Source organism: Mytilus californianus, unplaced genomic scaffold (genome assembly GCF_021869535.1).
Source record: "Mytilus californianus isolate M0D057914Y unplaced genomic scaffold, xbMytCali1.0.p SCAF_11, whole genome shotgun sequence".
Classification (NCBI taxonomy): Eukaryota; Metazoa; Mollusca; class Bivalvia; order Mytilida; family Mytilidae; genus Mytilus; species Mytilus californianus.
In genome coordinates this window covers 40,545,137-40,572,863 of record NW_026262593.1, presented here as the reverse complement: position 1 = coordinate 40,572,863, position 27,727 = coordinate 40,545,137, and the positions used below count along the sequence as shown (strand labels likewise).

At 33.2% G+C, this 27,727-nt stretch overlaps 1 protein-coding gene across 9 annotated transcripts in view; it reads right to left on the bottom strand.

Moving 5' to 3' along the window:
- LOC127720077 (zinc finger protein rotund-like) overlaps positions 1 to 27,727 on the bottom strand; it is a 180,253-nt gene that overhangs the window by 18,940 nt on the left and 133,586 nt on the right. For 5 of the 9 annotated variants that reach the window (XM_052226477.1, XM_052226478.1, XM_052226475.1 and 2 more), the window contains one exon: positions 1,561 to 1,772. In XM_052226477.1, coding sequence (XP_052082437.1) covers positions 1,561 to 1,772 — 212 coding nt within the window. Of the gene's footprint in view, positions 1 to 1,560; positions 1,773 to 25,089; positions 25,855 to 25,902; positions 26,415 to 26,478; positions 26,584 to 26,685; positions 26,889 to 27,727 lie in introns of those variants that run through there. The other 4 variants (XM_052226479.1, XM_052226484.1, XM_052226481.1 and 1 more) reach the window with 4 other exon arrangements.

Genomic DNA, 27,727 nt, shown 5'->3' with positions numbered 1-27,727 from the left:
TTGCCAATCACTAACGGCGGTAACTTTTCTCCTGTGCTACTGCATGCTAGCATCACTGTTATTCTTTCCTTAGCTAATTTTCCACCTTTGCATGCTTCCCCTTTTTGGCCAAGTGTTTTGTCCGGTAATGCCTTAAAGAATAAACACGTTTCATCTGCATTAAACACATTTTCAGGTGTGTAATCCCCGACAATATTTTCCAGTTTAGATTTAAAATCGTCCACTACACTTTGATCGACATCGGCACTTTCACCGCAAACTTTAAAAAAGCCAATCGAAAATTTTGACCGCCAGCTTTCTAACCACCCATTTGATGCCTTAAAATCAGTTAAATCCAGGGTTTCTGCCAATTCTAATGCCTTTTCCTGAATAATTGGCCCACTTAACGGAATGTTTTTTGCTCTGGCTTGGTTGAACCACTGAAACACTAAGTCATTTAGCTCTCCGTATTTACTTCCAGTATCATGTCGTTTTCTTGCAGATGTTGTTTTGTCCTCGTAAATCGTTTTATATTCACCACTTCTCTTTAAAATGTCTGAAACAGTTGTTTTGCCAATCCCAAACTGTAATGCAAGATCTTTTTGCGTTGGCTTAGGTGTTTTTTCATATTCCGTTATAAGATCGTACTTTAGTTTCAATGTAAGTTCTTTGCGAGACCTTTTCGGCGACGGTGTATTAAGATTGTTATCAAAATCTTTTTTTCTCTTTTTAGGCGTACATAAAGTCTCCATTCTTGTTTGAACTAAATATTTTAATGACCGCTTAATATTGTTTATAAAAACAGTTCACTACAATAAGTTCACGGTTCAACGCCTCACTAGTTTAATACCCGTAAGGACCCTCTTGTGTAAACAAATTCGTGTTGATTGACATCGATCAATACTTTATCATGATGTACAGTTAAATAAATTAAACAGACCGGTTTTGACAGGTATTTAATAATGCAATTAAGTGTAATGGGACTTGCTAATGAGATCGGAATTCGGAATACACAGGGTCCGGTTTATAGAGGGTATTTTTGCAAAGGTTATGAAGGGAAAATATTGGGACTTTAATTTTTGACCGGAATAGACAGGAATCCGGTTTATTCAGGGTCCGGTTTACCCAGGTTTGACTGTACTATAATTGACTGGTAAATTTTTTGGCCTCCCTTAAGCAATTTTTACTTGATTTTCCGACTGGATAAGTTCTGCTCTCACATGGTGACATCATTGATAATTTCTGCTCTTATGTCACAAATCTGTGATTAAAAAATCACGGAAAAACTGAGCAGTAGGATTATGATAAATGTAGACCATCTTATTCAACACGACTTGACCACTGAAGCCCTAATGGAAAGACCAATAAAGAGTTAATAATCAATCATCACCGAATGTATTCATTTCAGAATTTGTCAAGGTGGAATAAACTGTAAGTGTTTTACGGTACCTACTGCCAACTGAAATTTTAAAACAAACAATCATTCCATCAACTCCTCTTCCTATAATATTATTTTCCACATTAAAATTGAAATCATGAAACAGGTCTTTATCATTAAGGATACCATGAAATCATAATTACCTGGTCGCACATTTTACACTGATAAGTTTTGCCAGGTTTATGGTTGATATTATTGGGTTTCACTGGCTGTGGTACAACTAATGGTGTATTAGTTGGTGTAGACGGACTGCTAAGGCTTCCAGAGTTGCTACGGAAACTGCCTGTGCTACCAGTACTCCCATGACGTAAAACTCCAGGTGGTTCATGATTCGTCATTTCGGAATTGATATTTCCTATAAAGAGAGAAAACAAGTAAAGTATTAAATGCAATGCTGAAGCGCTTTTTGATTAAATCTAATTTTATTGTAAAAACTGAGTTGATAAAGCCAAAGTATGGTTACAAACAAAGTACACTGGGCCAAAATAAAAGAAGAATGTGTCTGAGGACTAAAATGCCCTGCTCAAGCTTTGCAACGAAAATTGGACCGACAAACAGAAAGATGGAAGGACAGAAAGACAGACGGTCAAGGGTAACACTTAATTCCTCTGTCGCCTACAGCAGGGGCATAAAAATATGGTGTATCATCCATTACATACCCACTCTGTTGCAGATAAGACTAAGGTCAGTTTGTAGGTAAAATAATTTTATTTTCAAAAATGTTTTACATAGATAATATAGGAAAACATTCTATACTTAAACGGCGCTTAACCACAAATGTCTGCCCTACAACAGTGCTTAACCAAAAAAGCCATTTATGTTCAATCTTGCACTACTAAAATACCTACAGTGGGTAAATATTGTATTCTACAGGATTAAAACAGTAGAAACTGTTTCTCTAATGATTAAATGGAAATCACCAGTGTTCAATTTTCAAATGACCATGGCAGAAATTCCCACCTGACAAATGTAATTAACATGTGGTTCATCAAAAATATATTAAACTGGTCATAGTCGGTTGAAAAGCAGAGAGAATTAGAGAAAATAGCTCTTATCTTATAACAGGATCAAGCTCAGAGAGGTGTACACTTAATGGTAATCAACTGCTCATAAATCTGGTGAAGTCTTATTAGAATGTATATCATTCATTGCATGGCAACAATTTATATTATTCATTGCATGGCAAGAATTTGTATCATTCATTGCATGGCAAGAATTTGTATCATTCACTGCATGGCAAGAATTTGTATCATTCATTGCATGGCATGAAAAATCACAAAAATACTGAACTCCAAGGAAAATTTAAAAAGGAAAGTCCCTAATCAAATGGCAAAATCAAAAGCTCAAACACATCAAACAAATGAATAACAACTGTCATATTCCTGACTTGGTACAGGCATTTTCTTATGTAGAAAATGGTGGATTGATATTATATCATATTTAATATTTTATATCATTATTGTATAATTTGTATAATTTATATCATTTATTGCATGGCAAGAATTTGTATCATTCATTGCATGGCAAGAATTTATATCATTCATTGCTTGGCAAGAATTTGTATCATTCATTGCATGGCATGAATTTGTATCATTCATTGCATGGCAAGAATTTGTCCCATTCATTGCATGGCAAGAATTCATATCATTTATTGCATGGTAAGAATGTGTATCACTCATTGCATGGCAAGAATTTATATCATTCATTGCATGACAAGAATTTGTATCATTCATTGCATGGCAAGTATTTATATCATTCATTGCATGGCAAGTATTTATAATCATAACAATAAGAGGACAGATATCAACAAGAATTTTGGAGGAAAACTGGACCAAGTAAAGTGTTGACCATATCTATTATCCAAAAGGTGTACTATGATGTACTTCATTCCATGTTTTACAAATACTATATGCTTCCAAGACAATCAATTGTCTTCAAAGAAGATTATATGTGAGTAACTAATCCCTTTGATATAATACTAGGTAACAAGCAAGATTGATTGATTGTTGGTTGCTTAACGTCCAGTGGCAAATATTTCATGCATATTCAGGACGAGAACAAGTTCACAAAAAATACAATAGGTAGGTTCTGTAATAGATTAAGGGATTAGGGTCGGAGAAATTTAGACTGCCACGGGAAATGAGGGTATATTGGATAGGGACAGAAATTTAGCCTTGCAACAGGTCACCTACGGACCCCTCAAAGAGTTGTTGCAAGGGTTCTTAACGTGCAAAGAGCGTGGCACTCTCTTTACAGGAGGTATCGAATTTAACGTCCCCATTCTGACCGGACGTGGCTGCAAATTTATACATCCCGCACAGCCAAACGGACGCCCCACTTTAGCACGGGTTTTACTGCCGGTCGGAGGAAGACCAATGGTGACCATACTTCTATTCCCCAGTCACCCTTGGGGGGCTAACAAGCAAGATGTCCTTTTTTTCTAATAACCCCCAGTAATTTACAACCAATACTATATGTATATGTTTACCAATTCTATTTCAATTTATCTCAGTCCTTGTAGATGAAACTGCCCCTGTAACAATTTAAAGTTTGACTTTTTCATATTTTCATAATTATTTTTAGTGCAAGTTGGGTGGTTGCATTAAATTAATGGCTTATTCATTCTTACAGGAATACTGTGAGATTCGTTCTTACAGGAATACTGTGAGGCCTATTCATTCTTACAGGAGTACTGTGGGAACTATTCATTCTTACAGGAATACTGTGAGAACTATTCATTCTTACAGGAATACTGTGAGGCCTATTCATTCTTACAGGAATACTGTGAAGCCTATTCATTCTTGCAGAAGTACTTTGAGAACTATTCATTCTTACAGGAATACTGTGAGTCCTATTCATTCTTACAGGAATACTGTGAGTTCTATTCATTCTTACAGGAATACTGTGAGGCCTATCTATTCTTACAGGAATACTGTGAGGCCTATTCATTCTTACAGGAATACTGGACTCCACATGAATATAATTAATATCAAACTAATGTATTCTTATAAATAAAATATTTGAAGGAATCAATGCTTAAGATTTAAAACAAACTTATTCTTTAAATGCATGTGCATTTGTTAAATATGGGAAAGAAAAAAATCAATAATTTTAAGACAGATGTTACAATTCATTTACATTTCTGTCATAAAAACAACATATTGTGATAAGTAATCAAAAATTCATTTTTCATGTTTTTGCTGCACATAATACTTATCTTAAAATAAAAAAGACTTAAAAATCATATATTCTCCATTAAACATACACAATTAAGCCTTTTTATTGATATTCATAGAACAAAATCCATTTAATACATATAAATTGAGCAATAAAGCCATAATACATGATTTTAATATCTTTTTTTAACATTTTTTTTGGGTTTAATTTCTTACTTTTAATTTTAATGTGTTTCAAAACTTTAAATGAAATTGTGAAACTCCTCAACATTAAAATTGAAATATAGATTAAACTCTTAGTTTTTTATATTTTTATCTCAACTTTTGTATAGAGTGTGTGTGAAAGTGGTAATAATGCATTTTTCCAATTTACATTGTTCTAAGGCAGGATTAAGGCAGTCAAGCTAGGGTGTACCTAGTCAGGATTAAGACAGTTAAACTGTCAAGCTAGGTTGTACCTAGTCAGGATTAAGACAGTTAAACTGTCAAGCTAGTTTGTACCTAGTCAGGATTAGTACAGTCAATAGATTAGATTATACCTAATCAGGATTAAGACAGTTAAACTAGCTTGTACCTATTCAGGATTAAGACAGTCACGCTAGCTTGTACCATAAGTCAAGATTAAGACAGTCAAGCTAGCTTGTACCATAAGTCAAGATTAAGACAGTCAAGCTAGCTTGTAACTAGTCAGGATTAAGACAGTTAAGCTAGGTTGTACCTTAAGTCAGGATTAAGACAGTTAAGCTAGGTTGTACCTTAAGTCAAGATTAAGACAGTCAAGCTAGGTTGTACCTTTAGTCAAGATTGAGACAGTCAAACTAGGTTGTACATATTCAGGATTAAGACAATTTAACTAGCTTATACGTACCTCAAGTTAGGATTAAGATAATTTAACTAGCTTGTACCTGGTTAAGACTACCAGCAAGACAGTCAATCTAGTTTGTACCTAGGCTAAGAGACAATATCCAAGGATTCTAGAGAGGATCATCAGATATTTCATCACAAAACTAGTCAGTTTATATGGTCACTGATTTTAGAATATACCTTGAAGTTCATATATAAACAAGAAATGATTGTAACAGGATGCTGTTACGAAGTCTCCCAAACGAAGCTCCCATAATTCGTAATTCCCAGTGTCGCCTGACATTGGACAAAGTCCAGTGAAAATTGGTTTGGTCCAGTAAAGTTAATGCATTAGTGATGCCTGGGGACTAACCCTGTATATCATTCAAATCATCTTGGCATGACAAACCAGAATATGTATGGTTTAGGGGTGGGGATCTCGACCATTTACAAGATACTAGAACATTGGTGGTGGGGGGAACCCCTGGAGACTGACCCTATACATCATTCAAATGTTTGAGAAACGACGAACAGGAATATATATGGTCTAGGGGTGGGGATCTCGACCATTTACAAGATATTAGAACATTGGGGGTTGGTGGAACCCAGTGGGGACTGACCGTATACGTCATTCAAATGTTCGAGACATGATGAACAGGAATATATATGGTTTAGGGGTGGGGATCTCGACCATTTACAAGATATTAGAACTTTCTCAAATGGAAGGAGGTCGGGATGACCCCTGGGGACTAACCCTGTATATCATTCAAACCATCTTGGTATGACAAACCAGAATATATATGGTTTAGGGGTGGGGATCTTGACCACTTACAAGATATTAGAACTTTCTTAAATAGCAGGGGGTGGGGGTGACCCCTGGGGACTAACCCTGTATATCATTCAAACCATCTTGGTATGACAAACCAGAATATATATGGTTTAGGGGTGGGGATCTTGACCACTTACAAGATATTAGAACTTTCTTAAATAGAAGGGGCTGGGGGTGACCCCTGGGACTAACCCTGTATATCATTCAAACCATCTTCGCATGACAAACCAGAATATATATGGTTTAGGGATGGGGATCTTGACCACTTACAAGAAATTAGAACTTTCTTAAATGGCAGGGGGTGGGGTGACCCCTGGGGACTAACCCTGTATTTCATTTGATGTGCTTTATCATGACAAACCAGAATATATATGGTTTAGGGGTGGGGATCTCGACCATTTACAAGATATTAGAACTTTCTCAAATGGCAGGGGGTCGGGATGACCCCTGGGGACTAACCCTGTATATCATTCAAACCATCATAGCATGACAAACCAGAATATATATGGTTTAGGGGTGGGGATCTTAACCACTTACATTAGAACTTTCTTAAATGGCAGGGGGTGGGGGTGACCCCTGAGGACTAACCCTGCATTTCATTTGATGTGCTTTATCATGACAAACCAGAATATATATGGTTTAGGGTGGGGATCTCGACCATTTACTAGATATTAGAACTTTCTCAAATGGCAGGGGGTCGGGATGACCCCTGGGGACTAACCCTGTATTTCATTTGATGTGCTTTATCATGACAAACCAGAATATATATGGTTTAGGGGTGGGGATCTCGACCATTTACAAGATATTAGAACTTTCTCAAATGGCAGGGGGTCGGGATGACCCCTGGGGACTAACCCTGTACATCATTCAAACCATCTTAGCATGACAAACCAGAATATATATGGTTTAGGGGTGGGGATCTTGACCACTTACAAGATATTAGAACTTTCTTAAATGGCATGGGGTGGGGGTGACCCCTGGGGACTAACCCTGTATTTCATTTCATGTGCTTTATCATGACAAACCAGAATATATATGGTTTAGGGGTGGGGATCTCGACCATTTACAAGATATTAGAACTTTCTCAAATGGCAGGGGGTCGGGATGACCCCTGGGGACTAACCCTGTATATCATTCAAACCATCTTAGCATGACAAACCAGAATATATATGGTTTAGGGGTGGGGATCTCGACCATTTTCAAGATATTAGAACTTTCTCAAATGGCAGGGGGTCGGGATGACCCCTGGGGACTAACCCTGTATATCATTCAAACCATCTAAGCATGACAAACCAGAATATATATGGTTTAGGGGTGGGGATCTTGACCACTTACAAGGTATTAGAACTTTCTTATATGGCAGGGGGTGGGGATGACCCCTGGGGACTAACCCTGAATTTCATTTAATGGGTTTTATCATTTAGAACATTTTCAATTAAAAAGATTGTGTCTATCACAAACGGTTTTCAATTTATAATCATTTGAAAATTTAAAAAAATAAAATCCCATAGGGTTCTATAGTAAAACCCTCTTTTCTTTTTGCCCCTCAAAGTACCCCTTTATAAACCCCATTGCACAAACAAAACCCTGATTGCACCACTAGACATGTTAGTCTAACATATTGTGAAAACCTAAGTTAATCTGACAAGCGGTTTTGGAGAACGGGTGCGGACAAGTTCAAATTTAAAAGCGGCGGAAGAGGAAGAGGAAGAGGAAGAGGAAGAAGAATAATAATAATAATAATAAGAACTGAGCAAAAACAATAAGTCTTCCCAAACTTCGTTTGGGAGACTTAATAAGAAGATCTGGTATGATAACCAATGAGACAGCTATCCACCAGAGAAGTAGACTAGTAAGCCAAAAACTAAAGATCACTGAAAGACCTTTATATTGATATTTGTATTTCTTTTTCCAGAAGCATAACAAATTATCAACTATTTATGAATGTGTGAGACATAAAAAAAAGATCTAGATGGAATCAATATGTACTTTACAAAAAAAAAAATAACTGACATACAACGTCATTGAATTTAACACCTATGTTAATAAATGATTTTTTTTTCATGATATTTTATTCCACTTAGAAATTATCATAAAAGAAAATAAAAGATATATAATAATTCGCACTTATGACATTGAAAAAATTGCACAGCCATTTAAAAAAAAACAAAAAACGATGTATTATTTCATTATCATTCATAATTTTAATATCTTATCAGTTGATGACCTCGCTATTTACAAAGGTGTTATAATGTTTTATCACCACTTATTATAAAGCAGCAATCAAAACAAGTAAAAACCCAGAATTTTACAACAAACTTATCATAAGATTTCTCCAAATTTGAGAAAAGCGGCAATTCCACAGAAAAAAAGAGCAATTCTTTTAAATCAAAATATAAAAATTTCAAAACCTTGCTAATTGTTCGACTTCTAACCGACTTATTCAGTGATTGCTTAAAAGAGATTGACAAGTGCTTTGTTATAATGCTAAATTTTATGGCAATTTTATTTTTTCTAACAATAATCTCCTTCATAATTCTGCAGTTTCCCATAAAATTATTACTAATATTATTGATAGTTTAAAAAAAATTATCAAATATTTCCTCAATTATAAGAGTGTTATTTTATACTGCTCCCAAAACACAACTAAAAACTTAGCAGCAAGATATCATTAAATTTCAAGAAAAAAATTTTCTCGTATGAATACTCTTTATAAGATTATACAATCGTTTAGTGCAACGCAAGGGCACAATTTGTTTTATGTGGAATAACCATGAATACAATTAATCAAAAACATGGTTAACTAGGCCTGAGCTTCATTTTATCTGTTTCACCTACCAAAATACGTTTTAAACCCCATAGGAAGAGGGGATTAGATAGTTTAATATTTAATATATCTAATAAATTCCCATTTTTTTATTTATAGAGAATGATGAAGAAAAGTAAGTGAAATACTTGCAGCAGTAAAAATAATTATTTAGTTTGAGTCGGAAAACCAGTTTGAAATTGTTTAATGCCACTTTCTGTATAATGTTACACGTACCAATTTGTCCAAGGAAAACCAGACAAGTTACTGACAACAAATCAAGTTCACCTTTTCCAATCAATCGAAAATCTCAAGGCAAAAAAATACCTCCACTGCAAAAACTGAGGATTGGGAACTCTTTAATACTTGGCACATTCTCCATATTAAAGACAATACTAATAGTTAAGTTAGCAAGAAATGATTCCAGTTTAACTAGCATTTCCATAAGGTAATAATATATATATGTCAAACAGAAGATTTAATTGCTTTGCTACATAAAGCAGCACTAGGCGACATTATTCTGATGACAAAGCATATTTTGCCCAGTAGAATGAACTCAAGAACATATTCTATCTGATTATGACAGTATCTAATTGTTCTATTTTTACTTTAGATGATTATAAAATTTTTTCCAACCTATTTCATTGCATAATATTTTTTTTTCTTCTTTACAAAAGGATAAAAGCCAATGATGCTTTTTATTGATATCATTATGTCATGGTTCAATATATGTATAACTATTATAATGGTTGTGCAAATTGTTCTAACTACTATAGATCAATTTGTTCAAATAATTCTTCACCATCAGGTTTTATTAAAATGATGCAGCTTGTACTGGCTTTTTGAAGGCCGTACTTTGACCTATAATTGTTTACTTTTTACACATTGTGACTTAGATGGATAGTTCTCTCATTGGCACTCATACCACATCTTCTTATTTATCTTTTGTTTCAATGAAAACTGTTAAATAATTTAATAGACATAATTAACAAATATCAGTACTTCATTTTTATACTTCCTGACATTAACTCTTGATTTTACTGTAGCAAATTTAACAAACCATTTCAGAAGGTTTTATTTGGATTTACCCCCTCAAATTATAGGACATTCTCCCATCAAAATCACAACCATAGCATTAGTATTCATAATAATTTAACCATGATTCCATCATACATAAATGCAAGACCTTTATGTTTAAAAGTCCTGCCTGCAAAACCACAGTGAGGAGCATACATTTTTATCCAGTCATGGTCGATGTTTATCTAAATGTCTGATAGTCATTGCTTATGGTTACAGATTAAGAAAATTTTGGTATGCAGCATGAGCGATATAATATGAAACTTTATCAATGAATACAAATTCATAATTCATGTCAAAAAAAGTATAGTTTGACCTTGATTTCATAGCTGAATGATCACAATCTAGGTGTTGGGGAGAAATGAGGTAAATATCTAGCATTGTGAAGAAGATGTCACATCATCATAAAATTTTATCAAGATGTAAACTATTGAAAAACCATCGTTTGAACTAAATCTTATGGTTTAATGATAATAGTTTATTGGAGATTGAAGAAGATAGTTTGAAGTAGAGCATCACAAGACAAACAGTACTAAAAATAAATGCAAAGGTATAAAGATAAATTAATATAGGTTAAATGACTTTGTCAATGAAAACTATTAAGATGCAATCAACATTTTTTATATGATGACTATCCCGTCAGTCCGAGCTTGTCATTCAGCGGTTGTCTTCAACATTTTTTATTTGATGACTAATCGAAGTCAGGAGCCTGTCATTCAATGGTTGTCGCTGACATTTTTTTTTTTGATGACTATCCCAAGTCAGGAGCCTGTCATTCAGTGGTTGTCGTCGACATTTTTTATTAGATGACTATCCCAAGTCAGGAGCCTGTCATTCAATGGTTGTCGCTGACATTTTTTTTTTTGATAACTATCCCAAGTCAGGAGCCTGTCATTCAGTGGTTGTCGTCAACATTTTTTATTTGATAACTATCCCAAGTCAGGAGCCTGTCATTCAGTGGTTGTCGTCAACATTTTTTATTTGATAACTATCCCAAGTCAGGAGCCTGTCATTCAGTGGTTGTCGTCAACATTTTTTATTAGATGACTATCCCAAGTCAGGAGCCTGTCATTCAATGGTTGTGGTTGACATTTTTTATTTGATGACTAGACCAAGTCAGGATCCTGTCATTGGTTGCTGTCTGTAATATTTGTTTTTTTGTTTATTGTTTTTGTTATAATTCAGGGCCTTGATTTTTTCATTCAAATTGTTTTACATTTTATCGTGTCCAGCCTTTTATTTAAAGCTGACTATATATATAGACGGTACAGGTTTTGCTCGTTGTTGAAGGCTGTATAGTGACCTATAGTTGCATACATTCACATCATTTGGACTCTGCTGAATAATTGTCTCACTGACAATCATACCACATCTCCTCCTTTTCATAAATATTATGTCAATTATAAAAGGATTTGTCATTCTATACATGTTTCAATCAGGTCCAAGTCTAACAATATGTTTTTGGCATGATGATACTGCAAAGCAAAGCAATCTCTTTTAAAACATTCTATAGGCACTATAATCAATAGACCTTATCTCTATTTTACAATCTGCGACACTTGATCTGAGAACTTGCAGGAGTCAGTTTTACAGGAACCTATGTGATGTCCAGTAATGGCAGACAAAGAGTAATTAGGTGTATAGATATAAGAAGATGTGGTATGAGTGCCAATGAGACAACTCTCCATCCAAGTCAAAATTTATAAAAGTAAACCATTATAGGTCAACGTACGGTCTTCAACACGGAGCCTTGGCTTACACCGAACAGCAAGCTATAAAGGGCACCAAAAATTACTAGTGTAAAACCATTCATACGGGAAAACCAACGGTCTAATCTTTATAAAAAACGAGAAACACTTATGAACCACATCAACAAACGACCACTACTGAACATCAGATTCCTGACTTAGGACAGATGCAAACAATTGCAGCGGGTTTAAACGTTTTAATGGTACCACACCTTCAACCTTTTTCTGAAACAATAGTGTAACATCACAACAAAGAAAGACACACTATAAAATATCAACTGAAATGGCTTAACTCAATCAAAGGACATAATTACACCAGTGAACATACACTGAACAAATAAATTTGACCTATGATACAATTAGGTGTATAGATACAGATATTTTATATTGAACTTTTACATTTAACCAACATTTGATTGCTTTTTAAATCAACAACAGACTTGAGATACCAAATTTTAATATAGATATAAAAATAAGAAGATGTGGTATGATTGCCAATGAGACAACTCTCCACCAAAGGCCAAATGACATAGAAGTTAAAAACTATAGGTCACCGTATGGCCTTCAACAATTAGCAAAACCCTACAATTCTGTTCCTCCTGCAGTACCAAAATTCAAAATCTTCCATGAGACAAATTCATTTAGTTTTGCATTAAAAGAATTGTAACTCAATATATCAAATTTCTAATTTAAATAGAAGTTTCTGCACATTTTTTTTGTACAATTATACAACTACTTTTTCTATTTTTTGGAACTCTTCTCCTTTCAGAGATTTTGTGCCTGTTGCATTTTTAATAAATACTATTATAATATAAGGTTTTTAATCAAAGATTATAAGTTTCAGAGATGTTATAATTGCAAGCACTATTAAAAAAATTCCAATTTTGGCCTTATCTGAAAACCTTTTAAGTAAACTTCTCACAAAAAAATTCAAATAATATTTCAAGTTTGAAAGTGATATTTCTCTTTAACTTTGATGTTCCTTAAATTTCATTAAATTCTGTAAATTTTTAATGTATTTTGACAGTTGGAATTTCCCAATAGTTATTCCTACTTTGTTTTAAAATTCCAATCCTTAGAAATTACTCATTATTTATCTCCTTTGCACCTCATAATGGGGACAAATTGCAAAATATTAAACAGTGACAATTCAAACATGCAATAAAATGCATCTTAAATCACAAACGATACAAATAATTCTTTTCCCAGAGGAAATAAAATTGTGATGCCTTTGAAAAATTTTGAGCATAAAATTTAAATTTTTTTTATTTAGTTATGAAATTTATCATTTAAAACTAAAGAAAATATCACTCAAGAACATAAAATTCAAAAACATTTCAAAATAATAGGTAATAATTAACCATAATGCTTACATAAAGTAAAATTGTAAGTTGAAACATTATAAAATAACACTTATATGGACTTATATTAATTAAACTTTAACGATTTTTTTATTTTTTTTTTATTAAAATTTGTGTCTCGCTTAAAATTGCACTAAGGTGGGATGATGACTGTAAAAAGTAAGTCCATTTATTAGTTAAATATGGAAATTATTTTAAAAGATCAAACTTTTTTCTTTATCATTTAAGATAAATGTCGTCGAAGTTTCATAAAAACTCATGAAGGTTAAATAAATTATCATGTAAAAAAATTTAATCCCATACTGCATGTACATAAATGTTAATACAATGTACTGCAAAAATGTAATCCATCTATCAGTGACGTACATACTGAAAAATTAAAATAATATATTTTAAAAATTTTGCTTTTATAATCATAAAAAACGCTTCTGCCAAAGTAATTGTTACCAAGACCAGACTATCAACATGTAAATTGCAAAAAAAAATTAGTCCTCAGTAAACTACGGGAAACTGAAGAAAAAAAAACATTTTCATAATTTTGCTTTAGATACTGTCTTTCTTTCTAATATGAAAAAAGCTTCTGCTCAATTTATGTAAATTTCCATGAAATTTTGATTAAGTTATTGGTGACTGAAATACTTTAACCTTAGACTGTATATAAATGTTAACTGCAAAAATAACTCCATTTATCAGAAAAATACGAAAAACTGAAAAAAAAATATTTCAAAATTTTGCCCTAGATACACTCTCTTTTTGTCATAACAAAGCTTCTGTCCAAATTTCATAAAAATTCCATGAAGGTTTGACAAAGTTATTGATGTCTAAAAAAACTTTAACTACAGACTAAACTTTAATACTGATGCTGACCAAGACTCCAGAATGTTGGATTGCTTTGTCTCTCTTCTGCAACATTTTACTCGACAAAAAATAAAGATAAGCCATTTGTTTTTTCTTCGATTTCCATGTCTATCTAAAAACGAATGTGGAAACCTAATAACAAGAAATTCTGTGATCTTTGCTTATAAAAAAGAATTCCAACTGATCATTGATTATAAGAGCTATTCTAAATTATCAAAAAATTTTGTTGAAGGATGTTCGCTACTCTGTTTCAAAATAACAAGATTTCTAAAAGACTGTTATAAATTGAAAGTATATGAACAAAGGAACTAAAGAAGCAGAAAAAAATGAAAGGTCTGTGTGCTTGTTTTCAAGATATAAGACTTTGACAATTTAGCGGGAAGGGATTCTCTCTAGATTTTTCATACATTTAACATTGGCACCTTTTTTCTTTCAAAAACTATGAAAAAATAACAAAGATTTTATAAGATTTTCAAATATGGCTATTTAAACTATATGTAATAAAAATTTGAAAAGAAAAGTAGGGGTTTGTGGGCAAATTTTTTAAAGGACACTTAGTAATATGGATAAAATCAGGGGATTCTGAATACCTGACAAAACGTAAAAAACAAGGGTAGCCAACATCCTTAAAAGAAATTCAACACATCTGTAGCACCAATATATGGTGCTCCTATTTGAAACTTATCAAAATAACTCTTTCTCTGAAAGAGAACCTATATATAAACTATCATAACATCATGTTAATAGTATTACATGTATTGGTATACTACTTCTAAAGGCAAAAATTAAAGGCAGATCTTTTTTTTTTTAAATTGACCAAATTAGAAGGGTTTACCCCTTAATCATTTTTTGTGTTACTTCATACTGGGACATACTATATTGTCAGTCTCAGCTTCATACAGCTATATACAAAATGTATATGGTTACTTAACATATTTAATGATACCCCTCATTTTGCAAGCAATATATATTACATATGTACTCATTAGTTTTTAAAATAAAAACTTGTGTTTTTTCTATGATGATGAGAACCTAAGGAAAGATTAGTTTATAAGAAATAGTTTTACCCTCTTAAAATAAAGAACTGTTGTTTTTAAGCCAAATTGTCAATTATTGCACAACATATAATAGAAAATAAAAGAAGAATGTGTCCGAGAAAATAAATGCCCCCGCTCAAGCTTTGCAATTTTCCAAGTTAAAAATGGACATAACTCTATAACTGTAAATGACTCACTACTCAAATTTGAACTCTGTCTGCTAGTTGTGGTTCTCAGCATTGTGTTTAAGTTTCATTAAATTTGCATGAGGCAAACTTAAGTTATAGTGCAGAAATGAAAATAGGACAGAAAAACAGATGGACGGACGGAAAGACGGACGGTCAAAGGTAACACATAATAACCCCTGTTGCCTACGGTGGGAGCATAAAAAATGTCAAAATGAAATGAGAACCAATTCCATCGATTCCATCTTATAAAGTCATCATCAAATCTGACATACACAATATTCAGGTTTTAACAGAACTATGGAAAAAAAATTCATTTTTTATATTTAGTCTCTGACTTTAAAAAAAAAGGTAAAATTCTGAAATCTTTGATGTTGTCGAGGCCATATGTAAAATTAAAAAAACTCTGGGCCCCAGTAGATTACATTTTTACTGATTAGTAACAATTACTTTTGATTCAAATCATATAAAGTAAAAAATGAAACTTACAGTTTATAAAGAGCAGATCTTTACAAAGATAACATTTTTCTTTGCAATACACAAGTTGATATATGTTATGTTGAAACAAGTGCAAGAGTGGGTGTATGTGTGTGTGATTGTTTTTTCTTTTCCTCTTTTTATTATAATGTTGATATTCATATAATATATATTCACAGTAGAAAAAAAATGTAGTCAAATATTAAATTTTTTGTTTCCTATATCAAACCCCTTAACACCATAGTCAGGTGGTGATGTACAGGGATTGTAAAAGCCTGACTACTGAAAACAAATAAAAAAAAATAATGTGTAAATTTACAACAAATCTATGGCTTCCATGAATTATTTCGATTCTAATAGGACAAATATGGTCATTTAAAAAACTGAAGCGAGGGTGGGTATACGGTGTGTGTGGCTGTTCTATTTTCCCCCTATTAGATAAAGCTAAAAATTTCTAATAAATTTATAGCAAAAAAATGTGTTTAATTCTTTTAATTCTCAACCCCGAAATTTGCAGTTTTTAATTTACATTTTTTTCTTGTAAGCTACCGTCAAATCCACAGTTGACATTTCGTAACTAAGGAGCCGCCAGGTTTACTTGCTGAAATCAGTTAATGTGCAGATAATGCAATAGAATAGAAGATAAAACAACATCTACCTCAAAACTCCATTTTAATGCAATATTATCCAAATTTGGAGGGTTAACACAACAGAACAAACCTTCAGCTTTGGTGTTGTTATTTGTATGACGTCATGTTTTAAAATAACTTTAATGCGCAAAAAAAATTAATGGAATTTCGCGGAATTTTATCTTGATTTTGTACATTTTTCTGAGCTCTAATGCATTAATTCTTTTTTTAATGCATCAGAATAAACAATAAAGGTTCTGTAGTTTTTTTTTCAATTGAAATTTTTAACACATAGAAATCAGCATAGAGTTTGCACATAGGTTACGATACATGTGGATTTATGTGGGAGGAATATCGTAACAGCCATTATTATGTACATCTCTGAGTCTGCGCTAAGTATAGATATATCAAGAATTTTTTCACAGTGTTGTTTAAAAAGAGAAAGAAGCACGTCATATTAGAATTTTTGTTAATACCATTGATCAAAGAATATGATGAAATTGTATGTATAAAAGGAGATAAAGTCATTTTAGTGAAGACATGTAGAAATGTTATTTGTGATGCCATAGTAGTATTCAGCAATGTCTTAAACATGTTATATTAAACTGACAAATTGGACCAAAATAGGGGATACTAGAAGCTGAAATCGCTAATATGGTACCAAAAAATGTCATGTTGATATTTCATTTTTTTTTTTACATCATTTGATTGTAGAAAGTATAAAAGTGTAGAAATGTCAACTTTGATGTCATAGTCATAAACCTGTTATCAAATTGACAAATTTGACCTAAAAAAGAGGCTACTTAAGAAGCTGAAATATTGGCCCAAAAATAATGTCAAATTGATATTTATTTTTACTTTTTTGTTTAATTAAAAACGTTTTCTTCTCATACTGGCAGACATCCCCCATGGAAAGTGTTGACCTGACACTTATATACTCACAATTATGAACTGAAAATCTTGAACAAAGCATTTAGAGGAGTTAAAGTACATTTAACACTTATCTATCTTTGCACAAACTGTATAGCCAGGCTATATCAAGCCAGCTATTTTTAATATTAAATATTGGTGGAGGAAGACTGAATGGGCAAACAGAGAACCATTGACCTTCGACAGAGAAACTGACAATCCTAGTAGGAGGCCAGAGTGCTCAGAGAGAACCAGTGACCTTCGACAGAGAAACTGACAATCCTATTAGGAGGCCAGAGTGCTCAGAGAGAACCACTGACCTTCGACAGAGAAACTGACAATCCTAGTAGGAGGCCAGAGTGCTCAGAGAGAACCACTGACCTTCGACAGAGAAACTGACAATCCCAGTAGGAGGCCAGAGTGCTCAGAGAGAAACTGACAATCCTATTAGGAGGCCAGAGTGCTCAGAGAGAACCACTGACCTTCAACAGAGAAACTGACAATCCTAGTAGGAGGCCAGAGTGCTCAGAGACAACCACTGACCTTCGACAGAGAAACTGACAATCCTAGTAGGAGGCCAGAGTGCTCAGAAAGAACCACTGACCTTCGACAGAGAAACTGACAATCCTAGTAGGAGGCCAGAGTGCTCAGAGAGAACCAGTGACCTACGACAGAGAAACTGACAATCCTAGTAGGAGGCCAGAGTGCTCAGAGAGAACCACTGACCTTCGACAGAGAAACTGACAATCCCAGTAGGAGGCCAGAGTGCTCAGAGAGAACCAGTGACCTACGACAGAGAAACTGACAATCCTAGTAGGAGGCCAGAGTGCTCAGAGAGAACCAGTGACCTACGACAGAGAAACTGACAATCCTAGTAGGAGGCCAGAGTGCTCAGAAAGAACCACTGACCTTCGACAGAGAAACTGACAATCCTAGTAGGAGGCCAGAGTGCTCAGAGAGAACCAGTGACCTTCGACAGAGAAACTGACAATCCTAGTAGGAGGCCAGAGTGCTCAGAAAGAACCACTGACCTTCGACAGAGAAACTGACAATCCTAGTAGGAGGCCAGAGAGCTCAGAGAGAACCAGTGACATTCGACAGAGAAACTGACAATCCAAGTAGGAGGCCAGAGTGCTCAGAGAGAACCAGTGACCTTGGACAGAGAAATTGACAATCCTAGTAGGAGGCCAGAGTGCTCAGAGAGAACCAGTGACCTACGACAGAGAAACTGACAATCCTAGTAGGAGGCCAGAGTGCTCAGAGAGAACCAGTGACCTTCGACAGAGAAACTGACAATCCTAGTAGGAGGCCAGAATGCTCAGAGAGAACCACTGACCTTTCAACAGGAAAACTGGCAATCCAAGTTTTAATTAACATCATGGCAGTCAGTTTATATTTGTGGAAGAACAAAGAGTGCTTAGAGAGGAGAACCACTGACCTTCCAACAGGAAAACTGGCAATCCAAGTTTTAATTAACATCATGGCAGCCAGGTTAAATTTTTGGAAGAAGAAAGAGTGCTCAGAGAGAAGAACCACTGACCTTCAGCAGGAAAACTGGCAACCCTAGTTTTAATTAACATCATGGCAGCAAGTTTTAATTGATGGAAGAAGAAAGAGTGCTTAGAGAGAACCACTGACCTTCAGCAGGAAAACTGGCAACCCTAGTTTTAATTAACATCATGGCAGCAAGTTTTAATTAGTGGAAGAAGAAAGAGTGCTCAGAGAGAACCACTGACCTTTGTCAGCAACATTAGTTGTAATTAAGATCAAGGCAGCCAGTTTTTATTGGTGGAAGAAGCCATTGTGCAAAGAGAGAACCACTGACCTTTGACAGGGAGTCTCAGCAATCCTAGTTAATCAAGATCAAAGTTGAACACAGTGTTGGAACTCACACCCTCAGTGTTGACAGGCTAGTGATACTGCAGATGAAATACTTGGACCACAGTGGGACACAGATGGGGATCCAGGATTTTGAATAAACTGCTTCGCTGAGCGCAGCTGGATACGCCCGCAGAGGTCCAACCCTGAACAGTTGGGGCAAAAATGGACACAATATTCAAGCTTGATACAGGTCTGAATTTGGATTGTATTAAATATTTGACATATTATAGGATTCTGAATAAATGTAGTCAAAGAACTTGAAATTGGTTATATGAATTGAATTTATATTCAATTAAAGATTTCCTGGTGTTGTGCAATACACTCAGCTGTTATGCAATACTTAGTAAATCTGTTGTCAGACTATAAACAATTAAAGTTCAATTAATTCTCAATGTCATATTAGAAATTTATGAAAATGTAAAGGGAGCATACATCAATAGATATAAACAATTCACCAAAGTTTCATGAGATATGCTGAAAGCATTTTTGAGTTATTGTCCGAAAACTGGAAAATCCCCCCATTTTTAAGGAATAAAATCCCCTAACTCAGAAATGTAAAATGTAAAATTTATAAAATTCTAAATGGAGCTTACATCAATAGATATAAACAATTCACCAAAGTTTCATTAGAACTGCTGAAAGCATTTTTGATTTTTGTCTGAAAACTGGAAAATCCCCCTTTTTTTATGAATAAAAACCTGTAACTCGGAAACGTAAAATCTAAAATATATAAAAATCGAAAGGGAGATCATGTCAATAGATATAAACAATTCACCACAATTTCTTGCAAGTTGGTGAAAGCATTCTTGAGTTATTGTCCGAAAACTGGAAAATCCCCCTTTTTTAAATGAATAAAACCCCATAACTCGGAAACGTAAAATCTAAAATTTATAAAAAACGAAAGGGAGCTCACGTCAATAGATATAAATAATTCACCAAAGTTTTATGCATATTAGTTAAAGCGTTTTTGAGTTAATGTCCGACATGTTGACGGCGGACGGACGGACGGACGGACAGAGGTATACCATAATACGTCCCGTAAACGGGCGTATAAAAAGGGGGGCATGCGGCCACCGAACTAGACAAATTTGGCGTGGAACCGGTCAAAAGTCCGGATTAACCATAAATGTAGCTTCATAGGGGGGTAGGCAAGGGGGGGGGGGGGGAACACCCTGCCCCCCTCCAAAATCTGCCTCTGGACCACTTACCATGGAGGACCCTCATATAATAAACATATGATACCAAGTTACCAACATCAGTGTAAATGGTACATATAAATCTCACAGATATTTACAGCTTCAATAATATTATTCCTGTTTTTGTTTTGTGAAAGTTTCCCATCTTGCAACACATCAAAGAGACTTTACAAAAGAAAAAAATTTAACTTTCTTTCAAAATTAAAGATTTTCCATATTTGTATGTTTGAGCATGTTTCTGGGATTTGAGAAATCACACCTAATAAATGAATTATGATACAATAACAGTTAAGTTTTTTTATTAAGACAAAAGAAGAAACCCAATCAATTTCAAAAGAATGTTTCAAGTTTCTACTTCAGTGCGATCATTTACACAATATTCTCATTATTTTTGATGATCATCGAGCTGAAGGGAAACAAATCAAAATTTCATTTTGTATAAATGTGTTTTTGTGCGTATATTGTTATGAAAAGCATAAATATTCAATGTACAAGGGATGAAAACAAAATCTGCAAATTTACATCAAATAGAGGCATAAACTTATAATCAAGAATTTTTATATAAAAAAAAAAACCAACATATAAATTATTTTTATTACATTTAAAAGAGGTTTTAATAATCAGATGAAGAATGAAATTTAAAGTGCACAATTTGATGTTTATCTCAAAACTCATTTTTCATTTAATCATTTAATTATAAATTTGGTTAAGCAAAGCAAAATAAGTTTTAATTTCTGTTCTTATTGTGGACCAAGTATCTTCACTTGCATTTTATGTAATAACGGAAGCGTCGCATAAATACATAAATGCCATATACTGCTGTTATCTCCAGACAAATATTTGTATTTCATTTGTAAAAACTTTTATTTTGTATTATCCGATTAAGGCAGGGAAATGCTGAGTTTTCTGTTTTTGAACATACCTTTTGAAGATGAGCAAATGTGTGCATTATGTCATCATTTTATGACAACCTTCTTATAGAGAACTAACCATTTTCAGTCAAAGCAATATCTGAGCTTGCTTTTGTATACAAATTTTAGATAAAAAAGATTAAGTATAAGGTTTAAAATTTTCAAAAATACATTTAACTAGTAATTTGAAAGAGAGTTGTTCAAATTTCCAAGAAAAATCAGAAACATGTTTATTCTACAAATGACAGATAATGCTTGTATATGTAGTATAAAACAAAAGGGACTATCATAATAAAATGTTTCCGAATCTTGAAGAATGGAAAATCATCTATTATGGTCCAATGTTTTAAATGTACTGTAGGACCCACAGAGCCATACTTTACACCAAAAAACCTGTTATTTTTATGGTGGACTTTGTTAACCATTAATTTTGTGTGTCTAAAGCACTTTTCTGGAGTTAACTTTATTAGAAACGCCCAAATCATAACCTTTGAAAGCCAAGGATGTCCAAAAGACATGAAGAGTTATATGAACAAAAGGGACCTATGAGATTATTTATTGCTTGTCAAGACTTATTGTAATTTGGAGCTCTCCTGATGGTAATGACATTTTTGTTGTTGGAGACAACATGTTGAATTCAAATGTCTTTATTTGGTGTGTGATGTTGGGTTGTTGTCTCACAGATGTAAAAAAAAACAACCTCCTATTACTCATCTCATATATTTTACAGTTTTTTTTTATTTTCATGACATATCTATATAAGGGAAGATTCAATTTTCAAAATTGAGAATGAAAATGAGGTATGCGTCAAAGAGACAAGCTAACCAAAGAGCAGAAAACAGCCAAAGGGCACCATAGTGTTTTACATATTTGTAATGATTTTTATTCATGTTTCTTTACTAGTCACGATAATAAATTGCTCACAAAAATTAGTCGGTCTACAATAAAGGAATTATATGAAATATATGTAATGTCAATTAGAAAGCAACCAAAGACAAAACAAAAAAAAGGAAGACATCCACGGGTCAGCATATGGTCTTCTCAACAACTGACAAGTGTTCATATAATATGTCAAGCACTAAAATGACCGAACTCTATATTCCCAAAATTGAAAATACCATATGTATCTAAATTCATTCATTATGAAAAAATTCAAGATTTGAAGAAGATAAGACAATGTAGACAACCATTTTTTAAAAATCTTTGTTCGGGAGCTACCATTGGATTATTATGGGAGGGGGCTAGGATGAAAAATTTGGTCCTGCATTTTTTTTTAGTTGTAATCTCTGTCCTGCCTTTTTATTTTTCACTCTATTTGATCCTGCCTTTTTTTTACATAAATTGTCATCCTGCCTTTTTTTTTTTTGCCAAGTTGCTCATCCTGCCTTTTTTTTTTACTCAAAACTCCTGTCCTGCCTTTTTTTTCAAATTTCATCCTAGCCCCCCATAAAAATCAAATGGTAGCTCCCTTACTAATGGTTTTCTTTTTGACTTCTGAAAAAGTCTAATTCAGATCCTCACTTTAATCCCCATTCATACATTGGCATTCATGCTTTAAAACATTGAATAACAGATGTTGATGTGTAATAAATAAATCTCCGGGTGCGGGATTTTCTCGCTGTGTTGAAGACCCATTGGTGGCGTTGGGCTGTTTTCTGCTCTTTGGTCGGGTTGTTGTCTTTTTGACACATTCCCCATTTCCATTCTCAATTCTATTAGTAAAGTCCATTTCAAAATATAAAAGTACTTAATTCAGAGTTCTCAAAATCTTTTTTTCCCTGGTGGCCTTTGAGTCCGTTGCAAAATTTTGGTGGTCAAAACCTTCTGACCACCACTTTTGGAGAACTTGGCTTAATTTACATTGGGAACTGTTGTTTCAATGTAAAAATTATAGCTGTTGTCTAACTGCCATGAAATTTTTAAATCTTATGTAAAAATAAGGATATGTGGTATGATTGCCAATGAGACAACTATCCACCAAAGTTCAAATGAAGTGGATTATGACTATTAAAGATTAATAAAATTTAAAATAATGATAATTTCAACAGTTTTTTTTGTGCAAAACAAATTGTCAATTTCACAAAAAAATAAGGAAAATTAACACATTGTTCGTGCTCAATGTTACATTTGAAACCATGTCTTATAATATCTATTTTCAGGAAATTTTATTCAGTTGCAATGATTTAATTTGACTTGTAAAAACTTTCTGTTTGTTTTATTCAATACAGTTTAGCGCAAAATAAATAAGATTGGATTTACTTACAAAATAAAGTAAAAATGCAACATATTTTTTGCTACATTTGATTTAATTACAAAATAAAGAAAAAAGGCAACATATTTTTCCTACATTTACATTTTATACCATTTTTTTACCAAAAAAGAAAAAAAGTCTATCAAATTTTCATGAAATCATATATACGCAATGGTTTTATTTAAGTAATACAGAAAATTTTAACAATAATATTAACCGTTATGTGTGTACGAAGAAAACAACAGTTCTGTTTACCTTAACAACCCAAATAAACATAAAAACAAAAGGAAACCAGAAAATAATTTTGATTCAGTTTTAATATAAATATTGATAAATGTTTAACGATGAAAATGCTGACAACAATGACACTGATGTTACCAAAGAAAATAATTTAGGCCAACAAAAATGTTCTTGCCATCACAAATTTAACCGCCAGTGATTAATGAACGAGTGCAAACGTAATAATTTTCGCCCGCTTAAAACAACGGACTTTGTATTTACTGTCCTTTCTTATATACATATGTGCACGCCATTATGAAGGTAAAATGATTTAAGATTAACATCATTCATAGTCATTTAAAAAAAAAAAAGATTGGATTTACTTACAAAATAAAGTAAAAAGGCAACATATTGTTGGCTACATTTTACATTTTATACCATCTTTTGACCAAAAAAGAAAAAAATGACTATCAAATTTTCAAGAAATCATATACAGACGCAATGGCTTTATTTATGTAATACAGAAAATTCTAACAACAATATTAACCGTTATGTGTGTTTGAAGAAAACAACAGTTCAATTGACCTAACAACCCAAATAACCAAAAAAAACAAAAAGAAACCGGAAAAATACTTTTGATTCAGTTTTAATATAGATTAATAAATGTTTAACGACGAAAATGCTGAAAACAATGACACTAATGCGATGTTACCAAAGAAAATAATTTAGGCCGACACTTCTTACCATCACAAATTTAACCGCCAGCGATCAATGAACGAGTGCAAACGTAATATATTTTGCCCGCTTAAAACAACGGACTTCGTATTTGCTGTCCTTTCTTATATACATATGTACACGCCATTATGAAAGTAATGATCATTCATGTAGTCATTTAAAAAAATAAAACACTTCGTGTGAATAATGTCAAGCGCCATTTTCGTTCATTAACATTCAAAATTAAATATGGCTGCGAACTAACTATCAATATTTCGTCAACTGTGATACCCATGCATATTAGCGCAACAAATACGAATACGAAATAATCTAAAATATATTTCTATCCTCCCTCGGATAAAAATTGTGGCTATTTTTTTTTTTTAGTAATTGAGAAAAAAAAACCACCCTCTGTAAATATGCGCCATTTTTGCCACATTTAAATTTTAAAATGGCAACGCAACAAGTCAAACATTAACGTTTCGCACTGCGCTAATTATGTACATCGACGCGACAAATACTTGTTAACGAAACGAAAGAACAAAAAATATCAACTACTTCCTACCTCTATCAAAAAAACAGTAGCTGTTCAAATAAAAGTCTCGAAGCATACCACGATACTGCATTATGTCCAGGGATATCTTCACAGTAAAAATCCAGACATGGGCATGCGTAACAACGTCTTATTAACCAAAAACCGAACTGCAATTCTGTATTTTCCATAAAATGCCTAAAATCGAATGAGCTTTATGCCTTCGAAAAAAAAGCTGGTTTTGTTACTCATACTTTTTTGTCGCTATGGAAACAATAACAAAGGCGTTCTTAGTTAACATAACTGTTCTTGTAATTGAAATTACATAAAAACCAAAATGGCGTCCTTGGCCTCCCACAAGAAAAAAACACATTATCACGCTCCATCAAATCAAGGGGTCACAAAATTATGAAATGTTGCAGCGACAATCACTTATATCAACTTAAAAAGTTCAATCTTTAAAAGCATTTTCGAAACAAACAAAAAACGACATATTCGCAAAACTTTCAAGAGGATTAATAAACCAACTGTAACTATTCGGATTACATATTCAAATGTAGGTCAACAGAAAAAGAAGTCCCGCAACATGTAGAACTTGGAAAATGGTCTAATGGCGTGAATTAAAAGAGGCGGTTCAGACAGATAACAGGTTATATAATCTGAATCTCCAACAATAATCCTGGAATAACCTTACAGTTTCAGGTGAGACGAACTGGGGTACAACATATCTAAGTAGGATTTGATTGGAGGCCTTGTATCGATTCGAAGTCTGGCCTTGGTTTCGAGTACAAATTATTTTGCTGTCTGGGAAAATGATTACAAAGCATAGCTGACTGTTTAACATACCTTTAAAATACATCAAAAGGGAAGAGGCCGGACCAACTTTTTTTATCCATGTTGAATGGTGCATGTTTTCAGTTGTTAAATACCATAAACGTTGATAAAAACACCATTGCACATGCGCACATGCATTCTAATCAAGATGAATTCAGCTCTTATTTCTTTTCTAGACTGTGATTAACAAAAGATGAAATTACATGCTTGTTTCTCCCTTCTTTTGACTTACCACATGGATAAATGCATATATAAAATGCAATTGCACATTAATGCACTTCGATGACAACCAATATTTTACTATATCAAACAGCGTCATGCAGTGTCGCACCTTTTATGCAACTTTTAAGTACCTTATACAATAAAAGAAGTCATTAGTTATATTTTACATTTTTGGTATTTATTTTAATAAAATTCGTTTTTGTGTTTTACTTTCATTGGACATTATGAACAGCTGAATGCTCAACCCCCTTCTTTTAAAAAAATGTGTGGTCTAATTCCAATTATGATTTGGCATAAATGCCTCTTAAGTAAAAAATTACAACCTATTATGACTTTAAAGGATAAAAATTAATAATATGAAATAACATTAAATCCTTATATAATGCTGCAAGGCGACACCATTCCGCCCAAATCGCTTTCTAAACTGCACAAATGTCATTGTCTGTTAATAGCCTTTCTTCAATTCAAGCTTCTCGGTGCACCAGACTTTAAAGGTTTTTAATACACTTGATTTACATCGGGATACGCCATGTATTTACGGGTTGAAAATAAAATTTAAAAAAAATCTCTTACCTCTGTTATATAAAAACTGCATAAAAGGTGGAGACATTTTTTGGTTCCAGTAGTTACCCAGCATGCTTTCATGTAACGTACACATTGATAATAATTATGTATGTCAAAATATAAATGCCCACTATAAATTATGCAAGTGTTGTATTCAAAGTTTTAAATAAAGTAACAGACTTTTAATACACGATGTTCTTATACAACACATGTAGCCATCCTCCATTAAAATACATATCATTTAAAATTCTATTGATTTCAAATTTATCCATTTAAATTTATTCCTGTCAAATAAGCATCATGCATTCAGGAAATGCCAGAAAAAAATTAAAACTATTTCATTTGTTGGTTTTTCACAAGATTTATATAGTTTTAGAGATTAACATGCATAAACTTAAGAATTTCAATACTAAATAAATGTATTGAGTACTTGCATACTACAAAATTATGAATATTCATGAAAGCAACTTATGTTTTGTATTATGTAATGAAAAACAACTTATCACAAATAATTCACAAGTTATCACAAATACAATAAACATTAAAAATGAATACTTTTGAAGTGTGACTTAGGAATGTAAGTTTAAATACATATTCTATGGACTAAAATATTAAAATTTAGAATTTTTACTATATGAGGTAAGACGTGAGATTAATTTTTTAGTGATATTGAAAGATTGATTGATGGTGTTTAATGCCACTTTCAGCATTATTGACTATATTGTGGCGTTCAACTTCTATTGTTGGAAGATGCCAGAATGCCCATAGAAAACCATTGATTTGGTAGGAAAACTGACAATCCTAGTCAATTAATATTGGATTCGAACACAGCTGCCACATGTGGGGTTCAAACTCACAACCTCAGTATTGGAAGGCTAGTGGTATAGTAGTTGAACTACTTAGACCACATGGCCACCGAGATCCCTTATTAATGAGGTAACAATAAATCTGGAAACAGATCTGTGGCTCTTTTCACAAAAAATCTTAAGAGTAAAATTAATAGTAAGTCATACACATTTCAGTATACCGGTAACTTACGATCAATTTTAAT